This window comes from Schistocerca nitens, chromosome 2 (genome assembly GCF_023898315.1).
Source record: "Schistocerca nitens isolate TAMUIC-IGC-003100 chromosome 2, iqSchNite1.1, whole genome shotgun sequence".
NCBI lineage: Eukaryota > Metazoa > Arthropoda > Insecta > Orthoptera > Acrididae > Schistocerca > Schistocerca nitens.
The window spans coordinates 527,256,632-527,282,889 of record NC_064615.1 but is presented as its reverse complement, the minus strand read 5'-3'; the positions used below and the strand labels follow the sequence as shown (position 1 = coordinate 527,282,889).

At 41.6% G+C, this 26,258-nt stretch overlaps 1 protein-coding gene across 1 annotated transcript in view; it reads left to right on the top strand.

Moving 5' to 3' along the window:
* LOC126236520 (alpha-amylase 2-like) overlaps nt 1-26,258 on the top strand; it is a 43,732-nt gene that overhangs the window by 11,570 nt on the left and 5,904 nt on the right. The window contains exons 3-7 of the mRNA XM_049945886.1: nt 351-516; nt 4,274-4,389; nt 23,487-23,614; nt 23,711-23,833; nt 24,152-24,273. Coding sequence (XP_049801843.1) covers nt 351-516; nt 4,274-4,389; nt 23,487-23,614; nt 23,711-23,833; nt 24,152-24,273 — 655 coding nt within the window. The remainder of the gene's footprint in view (nt 1-350; nt 517-4,273; nt 4,390-23,486; nt 23,615-23,710; nt 23,834-24,151; nt 24,274-26,258) is intronic.

The following is a 26,258-nucleotide window of genomic DNA, read 5'->3' as shown; positions in this document are numbered from 1 at the left end:
GTAGAGGAAAACAGTTTCGACTAGGACTACTTTCCCCAAGACATTTGTCATCTCACTACTACTTGTATTTGTAGATCACTTTTCCATAGGCTTGATCTCGAGTCATAAGGAGAACAGGATAAGTTATTGTGCTTATTCTGGGTGTGCAAACATAGTTAATAATGATACGTAAGACTCTACAGAATCCACAGTAATTTTAAAACTATATGCTGTATTTGTAGTTAAACTCAGCTGATTTCGATTTCACGGAGCCTAACGTTTTAACACAGCACTAAAGCCGTCAGTGTAAGATCTTTTCACAACAGACACCAGATGATGATTCTCTGTAGGTAATGTTTTGCACCTTGCAGAATCTACGCTGACGCTGTTATCAACCACATGAGTGCGCCCTGGGACGGTCTGAGCGGTGTTGCAGGCAGCAAACCGAGTGGTTTCTACTACCCTGACGTTCCATATGGCCCGAATGACTTCCACTATCCTTCCTGCGAAATCACCAACTACCAGAATGCTAGCAATGTAAGTACTAAGCAGCTTCATACATAACAAACCAATAGTTCTCAGGATAGTATTGTTGTTTTCAATGTACCAAATGAATCCATCAGATTGCTTGGACAGCTCGCGACGGAAATTAGAGATCACTCAGATGCAGCGATCGTCAGAATCCCTGAAGAGCATGAAAATTAAGCTTTTAGTACGACATAAGAAATCTAAAAACCTAAAACATTTCTTTGTCTCAAATCAGCCTATCGTACAGGATGGTTGCAATTAAAGTGCAGCTATTCACAGAGGTTAACTGTGGCCTGAAATTATCGTACTGTAGCGAAACTTGGTAGATATTCTAACGCGTTAAGGTGTAATCCATTTACCTGGGACAAAAATTAGTCCCAATTTTGGCCACCAGCGGCTAATCTGGCGCTGTGAATGCAAGCAAGACGTATAGAAATTATTCCATAAGAAATGGTTTAGGAACGGGACGTGGGCAGAAAAGGTCAAACAAGTGAGAAAGGCATAATGTTTATTTCATTATCAACCGTCGCTTTCGCAACATGTTCAATATGAGCGCTGGAGACGTCGACGAGATGCTGCATCTGTAAAACATCATCAACAGCTGGTCGCAGTAGTTCCGGTGGATTCCAAGCAACGTGTTGCTATATATTGGCATCCAGATCCGGTAGAGAACGAAACTGTCCCTAGTGAATGTGTTGCTTTAGATATCCCCAGAGCCAAAACTCGCATGGATGCAGATCAGATGAACTTGCGAGCCATGCATCTGGGAAACCTCTGCAGATAATACGTTAGTGGAAGGTTGTATTAACCAGATCTTTCACTGGGCGAGCGACATGGGGTTTTGCTGCATCTTGCTTTAAAACAGTAGTTTCCACAGTTGCGCTGTTCCAAAGCAGGAATCACATGGTGTTCAAGGACGTCCCGTGTGTATTCTTTTCAAAGAAGAACGGACTGAGAATAAAGGTGCTTCTGAACCCTCGCCACAAAGTCACGTACAGCGAGTGCAATGGCTCTTCGCGCACAATAGGCGGTTCAACAGTACCCAAAATTCGGCAGTACTGTGTATTCACTGCACCCTGTATTGTAAAATATGCCTCGTCATTGCATAGCATATTGCCTGGCCGCATGTCATCCGTACCAGAAACCGAAGAGCAAATTCTGAAAGTTCTGAGGATCACGAGGTTTCAGTTGCTGAACCGTCTTGATATTGTACGGGTACCAATGTGGAACAGACCGTAAAGTTTTCTGTACTGTTGACCATGAGATGGACAAGTCTCGTGGCACTGCACGAGCATTAGCGCTAACCAGGGCATGTCGTCCACGGTCAGTTATAGCAACAGCGACCTCATCACTAACTCCCAGCGGCATAGGACGCCTTCCTCTTCCAGATGCCACACCAAGCTCACCCATGTCATCAAATTTCATTATCGTCTTCCTTAAACCATTTAATGACATCAGACCTTTGAGTCGGTGACACTCTCTCAGCGCAGCACTGTAACTGCTGCCACTGACGTGAAACAGTGTCAATAATAGTGCATAGTCTTCTTCTCATTAGCCATACTGTTCACTCAAGTCATGGCTTTTAAAGTGACAGCATGGATGTCATACAATCATGCAAACAATGTACAGTGCCAGATTGGCACGTGGTAGCCAAAATTGGAACCAGCTTTTACGGACCGTAAAATGGTTCCACATTAATGCAATAGGTTATCTACCATCTTTCGTTGCCGTATGATAATTACAGCCCGCACGGTAGTCCCGTGGGTAGCTGCACTTTCATTATAACCACCCGGTACTTGTGAATGTTCTATAATGCAACAGTAAAAATCAGAAATTTGTTGGGAAACATTTGTATCTCAACAGTTGTTCGAATAGTATTTCGCTCCACATGTTGAAATACTGGTCTGGGCTGTTTGTTGCTGCTACAGCATAGTGGGCCAAGTTTGTATCTGTTTCATAAAGATGAGGATATGGTCAGTTCGTTGTTAGTTTATAATGTACTGTATGTTTGATTGTGGAAATATCGCGTAACCTACGTCTTTCTCAAAATGATGCTACAGAGCTTACAGCACCTGAGCTCTCGAATTATTACCAGACAGGCAAGGCTAACTCGGTGAAACATGCCTGCAGAGTGGTAATGAACAGCACAGGCAAGGAATTTCTCCACCAGTGGGTTTCAGCTGTCTTACCAATACCGTGAGTAAAGCGGCGCATTGCCATAACACGTCAGCTGCTCTCTTGAATATATAGCTGTTATTTTTGTAGAAGTTTCGTTCGCAGCCCAGCAGTCTATGCCACATAAGGGGACCACATGGAGTTACCAGCGGCAGCCATGAGTTCTGGTCTCCAAATTTGTACCGGCTTCTATCACTAAGTTTGCTTTTCCGACTTAGAGACGCAGCAATTTGTGCCTTCTGGGCCCACCCCAGCAGCAGCCAGACTCGTGCCCAGGAGGCAGCATGTCACATCCCATGCACGGCAGCGGTCTCCTGTCACTGAAGTGTGCACACGTCTGTGGTACGCATCTACAGCCCCCAGGTTGCTGCCATCCACTGCTGACCTACCACAGCAAGATTTCTTACTGTCTTCATGCACTGCTGATGCCAGGTGCTTGTGATGTGGGTCACACAATGGAGTTACGTACCATGTACTGAGCACAATCATCAGCAAACCTGGGTGCTGTATGTTGCATCCAGCTGGCTAGATGGTAGATGACATCTTGCCAGCAATCCGGCTCTTTTCCCATAGACACGATAGATGGTATCTACATCACACCAATGGAGCACTAATGTACAAATTTATCAGACACCAGTAGGCTACCAGGGTAATAGACGAGAGCAGTAATCCATGGGTGGTTATGCCTAAGAAGTCTACAGATGGTTCGAAGAAGTATTGGTTCTTCTGACTACCGCCACATTAATAGAAAGAGGTGACAGATGCACACCCCATATCCAAAATCACATATATAATCGATATCATGTAGCAGTGCCAGTATTTCTATCCCATGGATTTAAGTAGTGGATACCATCAGATGGAGGTGGACCAACCGAAGACAGCATTCACATTACCCTGGCCCTTTAACAGTACTGTAAGACGCCATTCAGACTGAAGAATGCTCATAAGATGTTTCAGCAATTGTTGGATGGAGTACTAAGGTGACCGAGGCCTCAACAATGTCTATGTGTTTGATATAACTGTTTTCTTGAAAGACGTAGAGAAAACTTGAGATGTAAGTGTGATATGCTGTTGATTGGTCTTCAGTGAGACCTGACGAGCGGTGGTGGTGCGCCTCCGCACTTGACACGAACAGCCCCAGCACGCGGTCATCCACCAGCTGACTAGTCAGTAAGAGGGTGTATGGAAAAAAATTCTCCTTCACATAGACCGACAATCTCTCATTCAATAGTGTTTAATTTTTGAATCAATCTCGACAGTGGTTCAGTTTCCAACAAAAGTTACGCAGCAAAGTACTTCAGATCCGAGTAATCTATCTGCATTCCGTAGAATGAAGTAATGTGCTATAATGATAGAGCTATCACCCGTGTACGTTTTAAGCAGCTTATTACACATATGCAGCCGAGAGTCAAGTAGTTGTGATGTAGATTCTGTACCTTCGGAACAGATGCATACTTCGAGCACAGTTAGTAATTATTTTGAAAAGCGATTTGATTTATTTCTTCTTACATTCTCAGTGTTGAATGTCACCAGAATAACATCAGTAGCACTCTCGACGGCTAAACTTGCTCTGTTTTGTGTGTAATTTCAGATCCGAAACTGTGAGTTGTCGGGCCTCCATGACCTCAATGACGGGTCCGAATATGTGCGTGGCAAAATTGCGGAGTATATGAACAAACTTATCAGCTTTGGAGTTGCAGGTTTCAGGTAATTACATAACTAATACCACCAGTAACTTCTTTCTACGTGCTATTTTGCTTTATCTACATACTAAGAACTCGTAAATTATATCGCCCCAAAAATACCCGATGTGGATCATACTTGGCTCAAAGTGTCAGATGCCGTATCTAAGACGTTTGGCAATATTTTAAATAAAGAGACAAAGTACTAGAAATTTCAAAAAATTGCATTCAAACGAATATAATTCGTGAAGTTACGCACTTCGAAATTGTTTTTAAATAATGAAAATATTACGCTCCGCACAAGGTTTGAACTCATAACCTTCCACGTAGAAGCCCATCAGCTTAACCGTTACACTATCGCAACTCGTCTGAATGCAGACCCCCATGAAGACTCTAACAAGTCACGCAAAATACTGACAAACACTGTTGGTATGACTATGAATTACTCACGCTTCGTCGAAGTACAATAGGAAATAAACAATTACCGCTGTTCTTTATTGCAAAAAAGCGGCTCGTGTGATTGATACAAACACCTTTCCTTGCTATCGCCTGAATTAGGAGTCTTATTGCTTGTTTGGTTAAATTAATTAATAGAATATGAAGCAAGTGGTATAAAGAATGCTTTTTCCAAACTTTCTATAAAAGAAAGTCTGCTATCAAGACATTGCTTTTGTTCTATTACTTTATTTATGACTGAATGTTTCTAAAACTGAAGACACTCGTCCATGCTCTGCACTGCAGTCGAGATCTGGCAACGTCGTTCTCTGTTCATTGGCTGCCTGTGTTTTGTGACGTCAGATGCGCAGAACGAACCTAAACTCGGCCGCCAACATAAATGACGCGCTCTTTAGAAATTGCTGCTTCTTAGCTTCATGTGGAACTATGGTATGCAGTCAACGAAGACAGTACCAAAACAACAAAACTTTGGTTATGAAGATACTATTGCCAAAACTCTTGTGTCCTTCGGTCGTAAGTGGCAGTTACGCTTTCTGGATACCTTTTGTTCCTTTGGCATATTGTCGTGTACATGCGGAACAACTAAATACTTGATTCCTTTCTGGATTAACCTACGAAAATTCCAGTGTTTCTGACATCTTCGAAAATATGCGTTTGTTCTTTGGAACATCTTATTGCCACTTGATTTACCGTGGTCACACACATCGAGAAATGTTTCTTTGCTCCATGGCACTTCGCGCATCATTGTTTCACAGTACTACTCTTTGTCAACGACAAAGGCGGTGCTTGACAATTGAAATCCATTTTCCGTTCAAAATAAACCTTAATACGCTGTGAATGCCACCCGTGAAAGATAACAACAAATTATTACTGAGTTGTCAGTCTGACCCTTGACAATACTCGATGGCTTTTGTACGTTAAAATGTTAGGAGACCATCTTGTTAAATGTTCTGAAGTTTCCACCACTTTTACTTTAGAAATTCATCACTGGTATCGATCTGAATGTTCCATGGCAAACATTAGTCACTGTATGTCACTAGTACCGTCAATAAACGATTTTCTATTGAGTTAGAGTACAAGCAATTGTGTTTGCATTTTGCTTTCCTGGAATCATCAGGATGGACCCGTTTGGAGTAGTCAAGGTTTCTGGAGCACAGCGCTTTGCCCAAAATGTAGCCGCGTGCCTGTCTGCTGACTGCACTTCTAACACTGGAAAGCTATTTCCACGAAGTACAGGAAAATGTCTACCGGTTATGCGGTAGTTGGCGCTATAATCGTCTTTCGGATGTTGATGTCATTCTTTCTTTCCGTACTTGGTGAGAAAAATTAGAGAGATATTCTGCCTTATGCAAGACAACTAAAAAAACGTTGTCTTGTATTAGGCGGAATATCACTCCAAAACAGAATTATGGTCAGGATGGCCTGGATACATTTTGCTGGAACGATGGGAATATTCTCGCAGCATAACAACAGTTCCATTCAATTTTTGGGATAGTGTTATTAGTTTCTTTAACTACAAAGCACTAGTTTTCGACAACTGTTTCTTTTCAAATTTCTAAGAATAGAAGTCTTTTCCCACCTCGTAGTATTATTTGTCATTGGAAGGTTTTCGTACGTTGTGATGCTATCTATACCTGTCAATACTGATGAAAGAGGGAAGGTCTCCCTAAAGTGTTGAAAGATAGTATACGCTCTAAATCAACGTCTATTTCTACCAGCCGACATGGCACAGTCGTTAAATGCAATAGAATCGCCGCAAGGAACAATGGAGTTCATACGCCCCAAGCGGCTATGTTCATTTCGAATTTTCATTTATGTGAATGTCTGGTGATTCCCCGATTTCCTGCAACATCCTCGTCCAATCTCTGTCTCTGATTACATCGTTCCGATTACACATTAATTATTAACAAAAAATTTCGTTGTTTTCTTCGTATATGTTGCTACACCTAGCCTTGAATGAATAACACTGCCTCAGAATTCCTTTACGAACACCAGATAAGTACGTCGGTAACTAGTGGCGCAGAAAACTCAAATTATACGGGGTATCCCAAGACGCAGGGTCAACTTTCAGGGAAATCACAGAAACCGTCATTCTAAGCTAAAAGTCAAGTACACATGGGCTCTAAAATGTGAAACTCAAGAGCTATGGACACTTCATCTTCCGTACTGTGTAACAAAATCTCTTCTACAGCACTCGACATTGTGAGAGGTGGTATCGTGGACCAAAACAAGGAAAAAATGCGTTCTGAAGTGCATACCCTAGGAGCTATGAGCACGTGTTCATCTTCGCTAACGTCAAAGAAATCTCGGAAGGTATAGAATAGATCTCTTCTGCAGTATCGAAGATGAAGTGCACATCGCACTTAGACATTTTTGCTTAGAGTGATAGTCCTTGTCTTATCCCTGAACATTGGCCATGCCTTCTGGGGACACGCTGTATTGTCACAACGTAACGTACGTTGCGGACTATAACTCTGTCTGTAGAAGAACAAAATGTATTCTAACTGGTTTTTCTCAGATATCATAGCTAACAAATACAAGCACTACTAAAACAAGAGCATCACACTGAATACGAACCATAAAAGTATTCGTAAGTACAAGAAGCCTTTAGATGCTGTGTGCAGTTGGTGGTGTCATGGTCACGAAATATATACATATTTGTAGCAAAAAAAGGACAGCAGGACTTATCCCTTCATAGCGGTCAAGGATTACAAAACAGTTTCTACGGAACCGCGTGGAAACAGCCGTATCCATGTAACTGGTGAATTCCGTTTTATAGGCTTTTGGCCGTGATTCAAGGTCTATCTCTGTCGCAAAATTTTCGTCTGCTAATGCTGGAAACATCTTTAGAGACTATACATACGAGATGGCAGTTTCAAATTTAAATAATCTCAGCAAGCCAAACTGTTTGCGCGTATCAATGCAACTGTTGGTTCGTGACGTTATCAGTGTGCTGCCTAGGATCATGGCGTGGCACCGACTCGTGTTATGAAAAAGACTGGTGCTGTTGGCTTTATTTAGCTGTGAGGCCCGCAGCTCGCCCAGTTTCAACCCTTCTTCTTTTCTGGTAACGCTATGTATGTGCTTTTTGTACATCCTAGCTTAGTAATAATCGGATCTCGATCTACTGTTCATATATGATATTCGGTTTTACCATAATATCTGAACTTATTAACTTTCTGCGTCTTTACAGACTCTGATGAGGACTCTATCATTAGGGGATGGAACGTTACACACATAAAAATACCTTGGCCCACGCCTAATGTCTACAAAACATAATCTAAGGACGGGAATAGCGGTCGTGAAAGCCTGCATTGTAAGATATAGGTCTTAGCTTTTTAGCAGATACCACAGTCTGAGTGTCTGCAAAAGTTGCCCATATCTTACTGACATGAAGCACTGAAACAATAAAAAACATTAAACAGAGAACCGACTCGTGGAGATAACATCTTGGACCTACTGATAACAAATAGACCCGAACTTTTCGACTCCGTAAGTGCAGAACAGGGAATCAGTGATCATAAGGCCGTTGTAGCATCCCTGAATATGGAAGTTAATAGGAATATAAAAAAAGGGAGGAAGGTTTATCTGTTTAGCAAGAGTAATAGAAGGCAGATTTCAGACTACCTAACAGATCAAAACGAAAATTTCTGTTCCGACACTGACAATGTTGAGTGTTTATGGAAAAAGTTCAAGGCAATCGTAAAATGCGTTTTAGACAGGTACGTGCCGAGTAAAACTGTGAGGGACGGGAAAAACCCACCGTGGTACAACAACAAAGTTAGGAAACTACTGCGAAAGCAAAGAGAGCTTCACTCCAAGTTTAAACGCAGCCAAAACCTCTCAGACAAACAGAAGCTAAGCGATGTCAAAGTTAGCGTAAGGAGGGCTATGCGAGAAGCGTTCAGTGAATTCGAAAGTAAAATTCTATGTACAGACTTGACAGAAAATCCTAGGAAGTTCTGGTCTTACGTTAAATCAGTAAGTGGCTCGAAACAGCATATCCAGACACTCCGGGATGATGATGGCATTGAAACAGAGGACGACACGCGTAAAGCTGAAATACTAAACACCTTTTTCCAAAGCTGTTTCACAGAGGAAGACCGCACTGCAGTTCCTTCTCTAAATCCTCGCACAAACGAAAACATGGCTGACATCGAAATAAGTGTCCAAGGAATAGAAAAGCAACTGAAATCACTCAACAGAGGAAAGTCCACTGGACCTGACGGGATACCAATTCGATTCTACACAGAGTACGCGAAAGAACTTGCCCCCCTTCTAACAGCCGTGTACCGCAAGTCTCTAGAGGAACGGAGGGTTCCAAATGATTGGAAAAGAGCACAGGTAGTCCCAGTCTTCAAGAAGGGTCGTCGAGCAGATGCGGAAAACTATAGACCTATATCTCTGACGTCGATCTGTTGTAGAATTTTAGAACATGTTTTTTGCTCGAGTATCATGTCGTTTTTGGAAACCCAGAATCTACTATGTAGGAATCAACATGGATTCCGGAAACAGCGATCGTGTGAGACCCAACTCGCGTTATTTGTTCATGATACCCAGAAAATATTAGATACAGGCTCCCAGGTAGATGCTATTTTTCTTGACTTCCGGAAGGCGTTCGATACAGTTCCGCACTGTCGCCTGATAAACAAAGTAAGAGCCTACGGAATATCAGACCAGCTGTGTGGCTGGATTGAAGAGTTTTTAGCAAACAGAACACAGCATGTTGTTATCAATGGAGAGACATCTACAGACGTTAAAATAACCTCTGGCGTGCCACAGGGGAGTGTTATGGGACCATTGCTTTTCACAATATATATAAATGACCTAGTAGATAGTGTCGGAAGTTCCATGCGGCTTTTCGCGGATGATGCTGTAGTATACAGAGAAGTTGCAGCATTAGAAAATTGTAGCGAAATGCAGGAAGATCTGCAGCGGATAGGCACTTGGTGCAGGGAGTGGCAACTGTCCCTTAATATAGACAAATGTAATGTATTGCGAATACATAGAAAGAAGGATCCTTTATTGTATGATTATATGATAGCGGAACAAACACTGGTAGCAGTTACTTCTGTAAAATATCTGGGAGTATGCGTGCGGAACGATTTGAAGTGGAATGATCATATAAAATTAATTGTTGGTAAGGCGGGTGCCAGGTTGAGATTGATTGGGAGAGTGCTTAGAAAATGTAGTCCATCAACAAAGGAGGTGGCTTACAAAACACTCGTTCGACCTATACTTGAGTATTGCTCATCAGTGTGGGATCCGTACCAGATCGGGTTGACGGAGGAGATAGAGAAGATCCAAAGAAGAGCGGCGCGTTTCGTCACAGGGTTATTTGGTAACCGTGATAGCGTTACGGAGATGTTTAATAAACTCAAGTGGCAGACTCTGCAAGAGAGGCGCTCTGCATCGCGGTGTAGCTTGCTCGCCAGGTTTCGAGAGGGTGCGTTTCTGGATGAGGTATCGAGTATATTGCTTCCCCCTACTTATACCTCCCGAGGAGATCACGAATGTAAAATTAGAGAGATTAGAGCGCGCACGGAGGCTTTCAGACAGTCGTTCTTCCCGCGAACCATACGCGACTGGAACAGGAAAGGGAGGTAATGACAGTGGCACGTAAAGTGCCCTCCGCCACACCCCGTGGAGTGGCTTGCGGAGTATGAATGTAGATGTAGATGTAGATGTAGAGAGGTGAAGGCCACACATATTCGGGGAGAAATAATCTGGGGTTCCATTTATCGCCGCCTACCACTGACGAAGTACTGAGTACTCGTGTCAAGCCACTTGGACAGACTGTAAAAAAGAAACGTATTTGTGGAGCTAATTATGATACAACTATTCATGCACACACCAGTCATTTCTGGCTTGGGATAGGTGGCCAAAGTAAATGTTCTACCTCATAACATCCACACTGCATGTCGCACCTGGGAATTGCTTACTGTTATTTGTAATCGGACTATAGTTGTTAAGCTAAGCACAATATAGTGCGCTTTGAGTAGCGATTGAATATGCGAAGTGGCGAGAAACTATTTTCGATCAAAGGTTCCATTAATGTCGAACTGTTATTGGGATGTTGAAGCAACTACGTGAATATACGTAGAACAGTTTCTTTGATTAAACAAATTATATTAGTACAATAAACACAAATCAAAAAAAGTTTTGCATCACCTCGGTTGCGAGAGCTCCAGAACATGTACAGAAAATTTGTATAGAGATCAACATAAACATTATTTCCACCACCCCTTTTTATTGCCCACGAAAACCGCACATTGCATGTTGTACCACCATATAGCGAGACCTTCAGAGGTGGTCGTCCAGATTGCTGTACACAGCGGTTCCTCTAATACCCAGTAGCACGTCCTCTTGCATTGATGCATGCCTGTATTCGTCGTGGCATACTATCCACAAGTTCATCAAGGCACTACTCAACGGTGATTCGGCGTAGGTCCCTCAGAGTGGTTGGTGGGTCACGTCGTCCATTAACAGCCCTTTTCAATCTATCCCAGGCATGTTCGATAGGGTTCATGTCTGGAGAACATGCTAGCCACTCTAGTCGAGCGATGTCGTTATCCTGAAGGAAGTCATTCACAAGATGTTCACGATGGGGGTGAGAATTGTCGTCCATGAAGACGAATGCCTCGTCAGTATGCTGCCAAAATGGTTGCACTATCGGTCGGAGGATGATATTCACATGTCGTACAGCCGTTACGGCGCCTTCCATGACCACCAGCGGCGTACGTCGGCCTCAGATAATCCCACCCCAAAACAGCGAGGAACCTCCACCTTGCTGCATTCGCTGGACACTGTGTCTAAGGCGTTCTGCCTGACCGGGTTACCTCCAAACACGTCTCCGACGATTGTCAAGCTGAAGACATATGCGACACACATCGGTGAAGAGAACTTGATTCCAATCCTGAGCAGTCCATTCAGCATGTTGTTGGGCCCATATGTACCACGCTGCATGGTGTCGTGGATGCAAAGATCGACCTCGCCTTGGATGTTGGGAATAAAGTTGCGCATCATGCAGCCTGTTGCGCACAGTTTGAGTCCTAACACGACGTCCTGTGGATGCACGAAAAGTATTATTCAACACGGTGGCGTTGGTGTCAGGGTTCCTCCGAGCCCTAATCCGTAGGTAGCGGTCATCCAAAGCAGTAGGAGCCCCTGGACGGCCTGAGCGAGGCATGTCAACGACAGTTCCTGTTTCCCTGTATCTCCTTTACGTCCGAACAACATCGCTTTGGTTCACCCCGAGACGCCTGAACACTTTTCCCTTGTTGAGAGTCCTTCCTGGCATAAAGTAACAATGCGGACGCGATTGAACCGCGGTATTGACCGTCTAGACATGGTTGAACTACAGACAACACGAGCTGTGTGCCTCCTTTCTGGTGGAATGTCTGGAACGGATCGGCTGTCGGACCCCATCCATCTAATAGGCGCTGCTCATGCATGGTTTTTTACATCTTTGGGCGGGTTTAGTGACATCTCTGAACAGACTAAGGGACTGTTTGTGATACAATATACAAAGTCAACGTCTGTCTTCAGCAGTTCTGGCAACTGGGGTGATGCAAAACATACTTTGATGTGTGTATATGTTGTTCTCAACCGTTTCTGTGAGCATCTTTATACTACCTCACATCTCTACAGTATGTTCTTCACACTTTCACGTCTTCTCTCTTAAAAAAAACTACTATTATAGCTGTTTGCTGACTGGCCTTCGTTAATTGTTGCTTTTATGCAAATTGTTTTTGCTCCTTCTGGTTTATTTAATTATTTTTAATTATTATTGGCGTAACAACGCATATATGGAAAGAGTGACGTGAAATTCTTTTAACAATGCTGTGCTTTTAATTGCTTTATCATCGTTACCTTTTTTAGCAAAATAAAATGATGGAAGTATTATTGTTCTGAATCTGACCTACAATTTAAAGAACGATTTTTTAGTAACTGCAACTCATGCTAAGTATCAATATATCTTTTCTACTTCGTAATTATTCAAAGTTGAAATTAATGTCCTATGATCACTGATGTTACAGTTCGTACGATCGTTCACAAATACAAGTCTGCAGTGGATTTTATTTCTTACTAAAATGCTATGTCATACCACGGCTAGCCCAAGAACATGAGACTCTCATTAAAGAAAATTACGTATTCACTATAAAATTTAGCCAGATCAGAACGGAGCACAGCAAGTTTCCTATCAGATTCTTTAGGTACATAAAATTATTTGCACTGAAAATTATATCCTATCAGCAGCCCGCGTCAACCTGCAACACATCATAAAATCTGCTGATCTTCACTGCCAGCCTGGGAGCTAAAAGAAATAATATTATTTTTTACTATTATTTTACCGCTTCCTTGCGGTATGCTCGACTATATTGTAAGTCGTTTAAATATGCCGCGGCAGCGGCTCTTCTTTCTCCACACAGCTCAGCTCCACAGATAATATTTTTATATGGCTGAAAGATATCTTAACAGGATGGGATAATAGGCAGGCACACTTTAACATTTAAGTAATACAAGTTTTCATTTAAACAACTCTATTTAAACATTTAAATATCTTAATAATTACAGACCTGTGTACATTCACGCGCAATGGCGTCCAATTCACAATCTCGACCAAAGAATGCTACCTTCGCGCTCTCTACGACAATAACAGGAGATCTTTCTCTCACAGCTTTCAGATTAAGAAGAACAGAGACACTGCTTTACATCATGCCTTATATACAAATTCATTTGGTGATCTTTGTACAACATTTATCTTCTGTGTCGGTCTTATTACTCGCCGACACAGACGTTCTCAAAAATAAAAAATAAAGAAAATAATACATAATTTTACATAATGACACAATATGACACATCTAATATTTTAATTATTACATAATATATTGTCTTTGTTTATTACAAGACGTTACACTGCCCCCTGGCAGCATTTGACTAACGATGAAAATGTTCGGCAATATGCTGCCACTAACGTCTGTCTTGTTTATGGTTTATTACTTTGGTTGGAACATTCACTTTACACTACTCAGTTCTTTTACACTGTAGGTTTAATTACACTTCGTATACTGTTCTTACACTTAGCGAGGTGACCGTCAACCTAGTCCCAGGGTCATTACATTTATTTGGCTCCCCCATTCGGGCTACGTGCGATCAGAAAACCTGGGAAAACTGCGCCGGAGCCATGGTCATCTCACGAAAAGTTTAGACTCTATTCAATGTCCACATATAACAAAGGCTATTTGTGATAGCATGCTACACTTTTAGTCTCTTTGTTATCAATATACTACTTGTATTCTGGATTGTTATGAAAGTCACTTATTACACATTTTTACAATAGTATAATGAACCGTCCTTGCACTTACTCGCGACAGTTGGTTTAAAATGTCTAGCATTCGTGCGAGTATCTTTCATTAACATGACGCAAACATATTAGATCGATACATCACTAAATCCATGAATATTGTGAGTTCGTGTTGGATAACAACAAAAAAAAAAATGTTTATCACGTCATTGCGTGTCCATTAAACACCATTCATGTTAGCACATTATACATATAGTTAATAGTTCATTTGAATGACAACAATGTGGTATGGAGCTGGCGGCGCGAAGCAATTGTTGAGTAGCGTCGTCTGGAACGCCGCGTACCGACGGCCGCTGGGTTCTACGACCGGCTCTCAATAACGGTGAGGTCGTGCTAGCGTGGCGCCCAAGCAGTCGCGAACCGCGCTGAACCATTCGCTGTTGTCGGCGAGTGGCAGTGGTTTACCGCAACCGGCTGGATGGCGGCACGGCACTCGTCTCTGCTTCTCCGCATGGCTCCCCGTCGTGGCGCATGAAACAAACATTCCACAACGGTGTACTGTCCTTAAGGACACAGATTACTAGCTGTGGAAGAAGAGGCAATTTGTTAAAAGCGTTTATTGTTCAGTAAGCCGTCGCTTCACTGGTATGCACAGGATGTTTTGGCGTGATAACAGGTTTTTTGTGGCATCGTGACACTGGTATTCAGAGTTCGTCACACGCACATTGTACTACACGTTTTCACTCACTTCCACGGTTGATGCACTGCCAGAGCGTCTTTTAACACGCGAAAATGGTTCGTTACACTCATACTACATGTCTCCGTTGAGCGATGTTTGTGTAAATCGTCTCCGAACGGATCAATAACTACTGTTTTTATACACTGTCTATTGTTCGTTGAGCGCTGCACTAGGACAGTCTATCACTCAACACTAGATTTATCGACGTATATATTGGTGCAGATACAACAGTCATTTTCTGTCCCTACTACACACAATATTCCGTCCTGTCCTTAAGTGTTTATGCACACAGTTTATTTTTTAACACCTTTTAACTGTTCCTTGCATAGTCACTCTGATTTACATAGCATTTATTTGTTTTCACTTTATCACAACATACTCTTCATATTGTTGCTAGGCGTATTTGTCCCTTTTGTAAAATTTTTTTTTAACGGTGTGTGAATTTTTTTTTTTTTTTATACATATTTTTTTTTTCTTAGTGTAGCTTGCCTGATTATCACCCATCTATCAAACAGATTTTACCATGTGCATGACAGCTTGACTCGGGCATATTGTTCAATAAATACTTCGTTCAGCAATAACATTATTTTTAATGATTTTTCCTATATGACTACAGTGTAGGTTCTGCATTGTCTGACTTAACTCGCGTATCGCGTAATGAATATTCAAGGTCGTGTACCAAGTACACAAGCTTCAATTGAAGCATTGCTACATACAGAACGGAGTTTCCACGGAACGGGCTCGTTTTTAATTAGGTTCTGCTCCAGTGTCGTTCTCAAATCACTACTGGCAGCCAACATCACATTACATCATTGTTGCATATTGCAAAGTCAATGTCTGGCTAGTAAAGACTCTCTCTCTCAGGGTTTCTTATCCTAATACAATTACAGCAATTCCCTTACTCTATAAGATTGCATCATTAATTGCACTTACACACTACACATAGAAAATGGTTCAAGAAATTAATCCTTTATACAACAAGAAAATTGTTCATTTTTTAATAAGCACATAATATCTTAATGACTAATTGTCTGTAAACAAAATCTGTCCTGTGTAAGCTATTGCTCACTTTCTGATTCCACTTCCTCCCAACTTCATTACACACAAATTTCTTTCTAAATACTAACACACTTATATTCTAAGACACAATTAAAATCTTTTTACACCTATTACTCTTTATATATTATGTGTCACTGAACAAATAACTTCACGTCTTTACGTGGATATAATCCTTTGATCTTCCCCGTATGGGGATGTGCTAACAAATAGCTACATTCATGTGGCACGCCTATTACTTTAAAGGGTCCTGAATATAGCAATTGCCACTTACTATTCTGTTTTAAGGTGGCTGAGGATTTAGGGTGGTTACGAATGAGTACTAGGTCTCCTACATTATATTTCTGTTCGTTTGTTACTCCTCGGTCGTACTTCCTTTTCCTCTTTGCTGCACAGTTGGTTAGTCTGTTCCATATCTTTTTCATCTTTTCTTCCCTTGTTTCTGTCTTAGCTGGCAATCTCGGCAACGGCGTGAGCCATTCATTCGGTGTCTCCGTAAATCCATTCAATATCTCTACCGGTGGATAGCCTGTACTTGAATGGGGTGTTAAATTGTGTATTTCTACAAATTTCGGTACTAGCTCTGGCCATTTCGTATGTCGGTTTCCTATGTAGATTCTAAGGAACTTATTCAATTCTTTGAATATTCTTTCAACTAGGCTTGCTTCTGGATGGAATCGGGATACCAGAATGTGCTGTATATTTTGTTCTCGTAAGTAATTTTTCCAAGTTCGACCCGTGAAATAAGATGCATTATCAGTTGTTATGGCTTCGGGTTTTCCCACTTGAGGCAAATATTCTTGACTGATCCGCCTGACCATGGTTTTGGCAGTAGCTGATTTTATGCAATAAATTGCCAAGTGTTTGGAAAAAATATCGTACATGGCCAGTATATATTTCATACCTCCTCTGGCCATGGGATAGGGACCTGCCACATCTACCGATACTATTTGAAGTGGCCTGAGAGGAACTATAGGGTGTAGTTCAAACTTGGTGGATCTATTGTAATGTTTCGCTTTTTGACATATCACGCAAGTTCTAACTGTTGTCTGAATATGGTGTTTCATACGGGGAAAGTAGCAGTATCTCGCCATGATCTCTGCACACTTTCCAATCCCTGCATGGCCCCATGCCAAGTGCGTGTGCCATATCATAACTTTTACTGACTGGCTGGGTATACATACTGCCCAGCAGTCTTCTTTCGTGCTAATTTTATGATACAAAATATGGTTCACTATTCTAAAATCTTGCTCACCTCTATTGTTAACCCCCTCTTCAATATCATTAATAATTTTTCTCCACATCGGATCTGATCTTTGTAACTCGAACATGTTTTTACATATATATAAAAAATCTTTCATGTAAGTGTTGTCACGCACTAACAATACTTTATATTCCGCGGATTGCTCTAACATTTCTGCTAACTCCGGTAATCCTGCCGGTAGTCGTGACAGAGCATCCGCTATTACGTTATCTTGGCCTTTAATGTACATGATCTTTATCCTATATTCTTGTAAGACAAGCATCCATCTCCTCAGTCTGGTATGGAACAGCTTGCATGACATTAAAAAACTTAACGCTTGGTGGTCACTATAGACTCTAATCTCCTTCCCTTGTAGATAATAATTGAACTTTTTGACAGCCCAGACTACTGCAAGTGCTTCGAGTTCAGTTGCCGAGTAGGCTCTCTCGCAGCTAGTTAACGTCCTACTGGCGAAGCCGATAACTTTTATTGTTGTTGGGTCGTTTCCTTCTTCCCACTGAAACAAGCACGCGCCCAAGCCATAAGAACATGAATCCGTCGCGAGACAAAAATCTTTGGACAGATCGGGGTGCTGCAAAATATTCGCATTCAGTAGGGCGGTTTTAATCGCTTCGAAAGCTTGTTGACATTTGTCATTCCAAACCCATTGCACATTTTTTCGTAATAGATTTAGTAGTGACGCGTCATTTAACAGCTGATTGGGCACGAACCTCCTGAAAAAAGACGTCAGCCCAAGGAACGCTTTCAATTGTCTCTTAGTGCAGGGGCTTGGAAATTGTCGGATCGCCTCTAATTTTTTGTTGTCCGGACTGATACCGAGTGGTGTAATAAGATGGCCTAAAAATTTAATTTTGTTTCTGCCAAATTTTGACTTTTCGAGGTTTGCTGTCACCCCTGCTTGCCTAAATCTCTCTAGTACTCTGTGCAACAATTCCATGTGTTCGTCCCAAGTAGCAGTCGCGATTACCAAATCATCTACATATACCGTAATTTTTTCCAATAGGTCTGGACCCAGTACGGTGTCTAGTGCAGTAATAAACACTCCAGCACTCACATTCAATCCGAAGGGAAGCACCTTGAATTGGTAACTTCGCCCCCCGAATATGAAAGCTGTGTACTTCCTGGATTCCGGTGTAAGGGGAATTTGCCAATATGAACTTTTCAGATCGATCGAGGTCAAGTACTTCACTCCATGAAATTTTTGTATTTGCTCGTCTAAATTCTCTGGACGAGTCCGGACAGGTATAATAATTTTGTTAATGTCCCTAGCATCTAACACTAGCCTGATTTTTCCATTGGCTTTCGCCACTGCTACAAGAGGACTACTGTATGGAGAGAAGGAGGGCTCTATGATATCCCACTCTAACATCTTTCGAATTTCTTTAGCTACTAATTCCCTCCTCGACCAAGGGATGGAGTAGGTTGCGCGACAGTATGTATTATGGGGTATCACCTCTATGTGATATTGGTACCCTTTGACTATTCCTGGACGGTCGGTAAATACCATAGTATATTCCGATAGCAGCTGCGTCAACTGTTGCTTTTGCGTATCATTTAAACCTTCCGATTCGTGCACTTTAGTCTGAAATGCCTCAACATTTGTTTCGAAATTTTGATCCTCTAAATTCGGGTAATAGAGGTCTGTTGCATGTGAAAAATCATCGATGTGTAGTACCCAAGGGTTCCTACCTTTGATATCGATTCGATTACAGTACGGCACAAGTACCTCCTTCGATTTCATCATAGATAATTCAATCCTTCTACCCCTATTAATTATGCTTAGTTTCCCCACGGAGAGGTCGATCAATGCGTCCCTCTCACGGAGAAAATCTACTCCCAGAATGCAGGCCACCTTCAATCCTTTAACCACGAGGAACGAGCTCACTATGGCTTCGCCCTCCTTATAAATCTCCACCTGCACCTGGTACTTAACTGATTGGCTCTGTGCACTAATGGCTCCAGACACCTTACAATTATTAACCGGGAAGGTCGGAATACTATGTCCCTTTCCCAATGCTTTAAATAGCTCCATACTCATCACACTTACTGAGGCACCTGTGTCGATAATTATGTTTACTGCAACATCATTGATTCTAGCTTCAATAATAGCTTGCACATTTTCGTTATTATCCTTCTTACATTCGTGCGGTTCGTTCAGCAGATCCTTATCCATACTGACACCTTCGTTGTATCGCAGCATGCGTATCCCAGGTCTATTACTGTTATTACTCGAGTTGCTCTCACTCCATCCCTCGGCCGTCGATGGAGAGCATATCGAGGCCGATTCTAGTTTGTTGGATTAGTTACTTGGGAGGTACTTGGACGGCTATTGTCCGCGTCCTCCACTATATGTACGTTCTGATTTGTAGGCCGCCACGGCTGCGCAATAGGCGCGTTTTGCGGTGGTGGTCTATTGTTGTCATACCGGTCACTAGCCTGTCGCTCTGGGCTTCTACACTGATTCTGTTGCCAATTTCGATTACTATCATTATAATTACTCTGCCACTGACCTCGCGCATTTTTCCAGCGGTTGGTCCCTGACATTCCGGATTCGTATCTGTCGTCAAATCGACGCTTTTTGTTATAATTTGGTTGTCCATACCCGTTTTGGCCTCTACCGTTACTACCATTTTGCGATTGTTCTTGTCGCTTGCTACCACCCCCACCATTTCTATGGTTGTGGTTCTGTGCACTACTGTTTCTGTCGTGATTACATCCTGACCCATTATTCCGCAAATGGTCGCACGCCGATTTTACATCTTCCTGTATCAAATCTATGGAATCTAGGACCGACAGGAAGTTTTCCATGTCGCTTTCTGGTACATGTATTAACTTCTCCTTGATCTGAATTGGTAAATGGGATTTGAGTAGTCTTATTATGTCTCTCGGTGATATAGGCTCGTCCCAGTAGCGTGTTTTGTTTATATATTTTTCAAAGTACCGCCTCAAATTCCCAAGACGGGGTGAGTACGGTTCGGGATTATATACCTCTTTTCTTAGTCGCTCTTGTATACAAGGCGACCAATATTTCGATAAAAATGCCCTTTCAAACTGTTCGTATGTCTTGCAGCTGTCTGCTACTTCTGTAGCCCACAGTGCTGCGTCACCTTGAATGTACGACATTACGTATTGTATTTTCTGTGTTTCGTTCCATACACTGGGTAAGATATTTTTAAAGCTTTTTATAAATACCACTGGGTGTACTGATTTCCTTTCAGTAGTAAATGTTTGAAATTGTCTATTTTTAATTAAACTTTCTTCCACTAATATTTTTGAACTACATGGGTTTGCTGCTGGGACATATGCTGTGTGCTCCGAACCGGAGCTACAGCTCTTCGCATTATCGACTACAGATTCCCCATTGTTGTATCGCATATAAGTTTGTGCGTTGCCAAAACCATGGGCTGTTGGCGACAGAGGTTCCTGTTCCACTTGTTTCCTGCTTTGTGCTAAACCCTTCTCCAGATCGGATATCCGTTTGTTAACATTCACTTGCCACTGCGGAATATCCTCACTGAGTATTTGTTTAATGGTTTGCACATCGTTCTGTACCTGACTATTTACGGCGGTACTGAACGATTCTGAATCTCTATTTGCTATTGCTGCTTCTACTTTAGAATTAATATTCGTGTCAATCTCAGTCTCCTTCACTTCTATCCATGAGTTAAATTCTGTTTCAATTTTATTTGCCTGTTCATTCCACTTCTGCTCTACAAGCTGTGTGGAATCTATTTCTAGCTTTTCTACTCTGTTGGCTAAGACACCTATTTCATCTACCATGTTAGTGTTTGCTACTTGCAGGTGGGTGACCTGTTCAGTCAGCTCCTGCACGGCCTTAGGTATCGACTCGTAATTCTTTTTCATATCTGCTATCTCTTTTTTCATATTTTCTAACGATTGCACAAGTTGCTGGTCCCGCTCGGCTTGCTGGCGATCTCGCTCGGCTTGCTGGGCAAGTAAATTTTCTGCTAGCTTACGATCTCGCTCAGCTTGCCGGCGATCTCGCTCAACTTGCTGTTGCGCAAATTTTGCCTGGTAATCTAGCACACGCTCTAATATAGTCTGAATTGAATACCCACCAGGCAGATTACCACTCTCTGGTTCCTGCTTTTCTGGTGGTGGTACAATTTCTTTATCTACATCAACTTGATGACTAGTGGGCGGTGGCACTACTTCCTGTGGCCCTGCCCCCACATTTTCGCCAGTTATATCTTCAAAGAGCGTACTAGTACTACTTGAGGTACCTGGTTCCACATTTCCTTCACTAGCTAATTGTTGTTCTTCAGTATCCATATTGCTTGGACGTTGACTACGCAACTTAACCATATTCCTAAATTGCTTACTAAAACACAAAATCTAACAGTTTTTCCCCTTGCACACAAAATACATCACTTTATATACACTACACTGCACACTAAAAATTACTATCTACATCAACTTTGTCCTGTCACAAATACTAACATCAAACTACGTACAATATGCACACCACTAGCGATATGAGATTACTTCACTGGAGCTCAACTTCTACAAACAGGACAACTACACTGTAGTCTTACCTTTAGTTTCTATTATCTCGGGGTCCGGCTGCCCCCGGATTACGTAGTCGTTAGAGCTTCTCAGTACAATCAGGATCGTCTTCTCAAACTCGTTTGCAGTAGTACGTTTTGTCATGTAAGAGTGTTTGAACATTCATTAATACATAGCATAGATCATGATATACATACATTTAACACTAAATACATATACATATACACCTACATAACAATAGACACTGAAAGAAAATACATAAAATTTTATAATTGTGGCCACTGCCAATTCGGGCCCCGCGTTGGGCGCCAGTTTCACGTCTTCTCTCTTAAAAAAAACTACTATTATAGCTGTTTGCTGACTGGCCTTCGTTAATTGTTGCTTTTATGCAAATTGTTTTTGCTCCTTCTGGTTTATTTAATTATTTTTAATTATTATTGGCGTAACAACGCATATATGGAAAGAGTGACGTGAAATTCTTTTAACAATGCTGTGCTTTTAATTGCTTTATCATCGTTACCTTTTTTAGCAAAATAAAATGATGGAAGTATTATTGTTCTGAATCTGACCTACAATTTAAAGAACGATTTTTTAGTAACTGCAACTCATGCTAAGTATCAATATATCTTTCCTACTTCGTAATTATTCAAAGTTGAAATTAATGTCCTATGATCACTGATGTTACAGTTCGTACGATCGTTCACAAATACAAGTCTGCAGTGGATTTTATTTCTTACTAAAATGCTATGTCATACCACGGCTAGCCCAAGAACATGAGACTCTCATTAAAGAAAATTACGTATTCACTATAAAATTTAGCCAGATCAGAACGGAGCACAGCAAGTTTCCTATCAGATTCTTTAGGTACATAAAATTATTTGCACTGAAAATTATATCCTATCAGCAGCCCGCGTCAACCTGCAACACATCATAAAATCTGCTGATCTTCACTGCCAGCCTGGGAGCTAAAAGAAATAATATTATTTTTTACTATTATTTTACCGCTTCCTTGCGGTATGCTCGACTATATTGTAAGTCGTTTAAATATGCCGCGGCAGCGGCTCTTCTTTCTCCACACAGCTCAGCTCCACAGATAATATTTTTATATGGCTGAAAGATATCTTAACAGGATGGGATAATAGGCAGGCACACTTTAACATTTAAGTAATACAAGTTTTCATTTAAACAACTCTATTTAAACATTTAAATATCTTAATAATTACAGACCTGTGTACATTCACGCGCAATGGCGTCCAATTCACAATCTCGACCAAAGAATGCTACCTTCGCGCTCTCTACGACAATAACAGGAGATCTTTCTCTCACAGCTTTCAGATTAAGAAGAACAGAGACACTGCTTTACATCATGCCTTATATACAAATTCATTTGGTGATCTTTGTACAACATTTATCTTCTGTGTCGGTCTTATTACTCGCCGACACAGACGTTCTCAAAAATAAAAAATAAAGAAAATAATACATAATTTTACATAATGACACAATATGACACATCTAATATTTTAATTATTACATAATATATTGTCTTTGTTTATTACAAGACGTTACAACACCTGGTTGCATCTGCACCTTTGTATACATATTAATCTGGGAAATTATTAGCTTATAACTAACAATACTGATGCAGGAGCTATCTAAACTTGCCTGACATCATGAAGATCAGACTAAATGACGCTCAAATTGAAATATTAGTTACTTACGCATCCGTATATAATTACGTTTGCTTTCTTTACCTCTTTCCACTACTTCTTTTAGAATCGATGCAGCAAAGCACATGTGGCCTAGCAATCTCGCTTTGATTTATGGCGCACTTAACGACCTCAACAGTTATTATTTTGGGAGTGGAAAGAGGCCATTCATCTATCAGGAAGTAATTGATCCAGGTAAGGCGTCAGCGAACGGTGCGTATAATCCTGTTTATATCTTAATATGTAAATGATACCTGATCCAGTGATACTCATTTTACGCAACCTTTATAGGTAACGAAGGAGTGAAGAAAGCTGAGTACGTTGGCTTGGGAAGAGTCTGCGAATTCAAGTATGGAACGGAACTTGCAACTTGCTTTAACAGAAGTAATCCGATGAAGTACTTGTACAATTTCGGTAAGAATATGAGCTTAAGGTACAGTTTGTATGTATGATTTAACAAACAAATATCCTCTTCCTCGCTCTTTACGAAATATGTTAGGCATGTTTAAGCAAAAAGGAGTTGATTGTAGTTGCGAGATGTGTTGGTTGTATGATTGTTAAACTTAATTTGAACACTGATAATAATAGCCACGTTCTATATACCACAGACGACAAAATTGTTTGCTACGTGACATTTTTACATTGAACACATCTGAAAATTTTGTGTTGAAACTACTTCTTTCATTAAATCTCTGCAGAAAATGACTGCAGCGATTTTGAAATGTTTCGCAGGTGAGTCATGGGGTCTGGTGAATGGCAACAACGCTCTAGTGTTCATCGATAACCATGATAATCAGAGGGGCCATGGTGGCGCTGGCGAAGTTCTCACATTCCAGACACCGAAGCTCTACAAAGTAAGTACTCATGGTTCATTCTGCTTTAAAGGTGATTTATAGTGTCATACTGTGTACATCATGTTAATGGCAACGTTATCAGTGTGGATGCACTGAGGGATTACTTACAACATAATGCTGCGTTACCAACAACGGAATGTCGGCTGACTGGCTACAAATTCAGAAGAATATCATAGCACACAAGGTGTCGAATTGTGTAAAGGATCAAAACGTTATGCATTTCTGAAGGGATTAGGTGCTATAGAACTAATTTTAATTTATCTGAACAGAATGTACAGGAAATAGCATGTCTAATAGCGAAAACTGAGAGACACAAAATCATTCTGATAAACATGAGTTCATATACGAGTAGTTTACTAAATAACTGTAATCGTGTGGTTACGAAAAACCGCTAACATCAGTGCGAATTATTATTCCACTTACTACAAATGCATCTGAAATGTGACCTTTCTTTAACGTCCCTATCTCTTTGGGCTCAAACTTGCCGAAAATCCAAATTTTGTTCTTGAGTTACCGCATCAAAATTTCTACATCTACATAGATACTCCAAAAGCTGCTCGATGGAGGTTATCCTGTACCACTAACAGTCATTTCATTTCCCGTTCCACTCGCAAATAAAGCGAGGGAAAAACAACTGTCTGTATTCCACCGTGCGCGCCCAATTTTTTTGTATCTTATCCTCTTGGTCCTTACCCGCAATGGATTTTGGCGGCAGTAGAATCGTTCTATAGTAAGCTTCAAATGCCGGTTCTCTAAATTTTCTCCATAGTGTTTCTCGAAAGGGACGTGCCTTCCCTCCAGGGATTTACATTTGAGTCCCCGAATCATTTCCGTAACACTTACGTGTTTTTCGAACCTACCGGTAATAGATCGAGCAGTCCGCCTGTGAATTGCTTCGTGTCCTCCTTCAATCTTACCTGATAAGGATCAAAACACTCGAGCAGTACTCAAACATAGGTCTTACCAGCGCTCTATATGGGATCTCCTTTATAAGTAGACCACATTTTCTTAAAATTGTCTCAATAAACCGAAGTTGACCATTCGCCGAGCCTGCCACACTTCTCTCGTTCTCGTTCCATTTCATATCGCTTTGCAGCATTGCGTCCGCATACTTAATAGACTTTGTGTCCAGTAGGACACCAGTAATATTATATTCGAACATTACAGGTTTGTTCTTGCTACTCATTCACATTAACCTACATTTTTCCATACTTAAAGCTAGCTGCCACTTATCACACCAACTGGAAATTTTGTTTAAGTCGTCTTGTGTCTTCCTATAGTTACTCAACTTCGACACGTACTCCACAGTATCATCCGCAAAAGCAACCGCAGACTACTAAAACCCCTGCCCGCCAAGTCATTTATGCATGTAGAGAACAACATACACTGCTGGCCACCGTAAATGCAACACCCTGAAGGATGCATCCGAATCAAGTGAAATTTACACCATGGGTTTGCAGCGATGAGACATGCAACTGATTAGAATTTCAGCGCAGACGCACATCACGCGCGCCTGTGGCGTAACCTCATAGCGCCATTTAAGGCTTGGCGATTTCGACGAGTGTACTTTCGGCACGTGTGTTTACCTTGTGGTTGTTTCACAGGACGATCAGTTATGCCTCGTAGACAACAGCGAACATCGTTGATCAAGTATCCGAGTTCGACAGAGGAAGGATAGTGGCTTACCAAGATTGTGGATTATCATACAGAGAAGTCGCTAGTCGTGTTGGACGAAACCAAACAACTGTAATGCGGATATGTGACCGTTGGGTGCAGGAGGGTACGACGGACCGACGTGGTCGATCGCATTCACCTCGGTGCACCACTGCACGTGCTGATAGGCAAATTGTGCGCATGGCAGTGACGGATCGCTCAGTGACATCCCGAACCATAGCACAGCACATTGCGTCTGTAACGCATCATCCAGTGTCTGCGCGTACCATTCGACGCCGTTTACAGCAGAGTGGTCTGTCCGCAAGACGTCC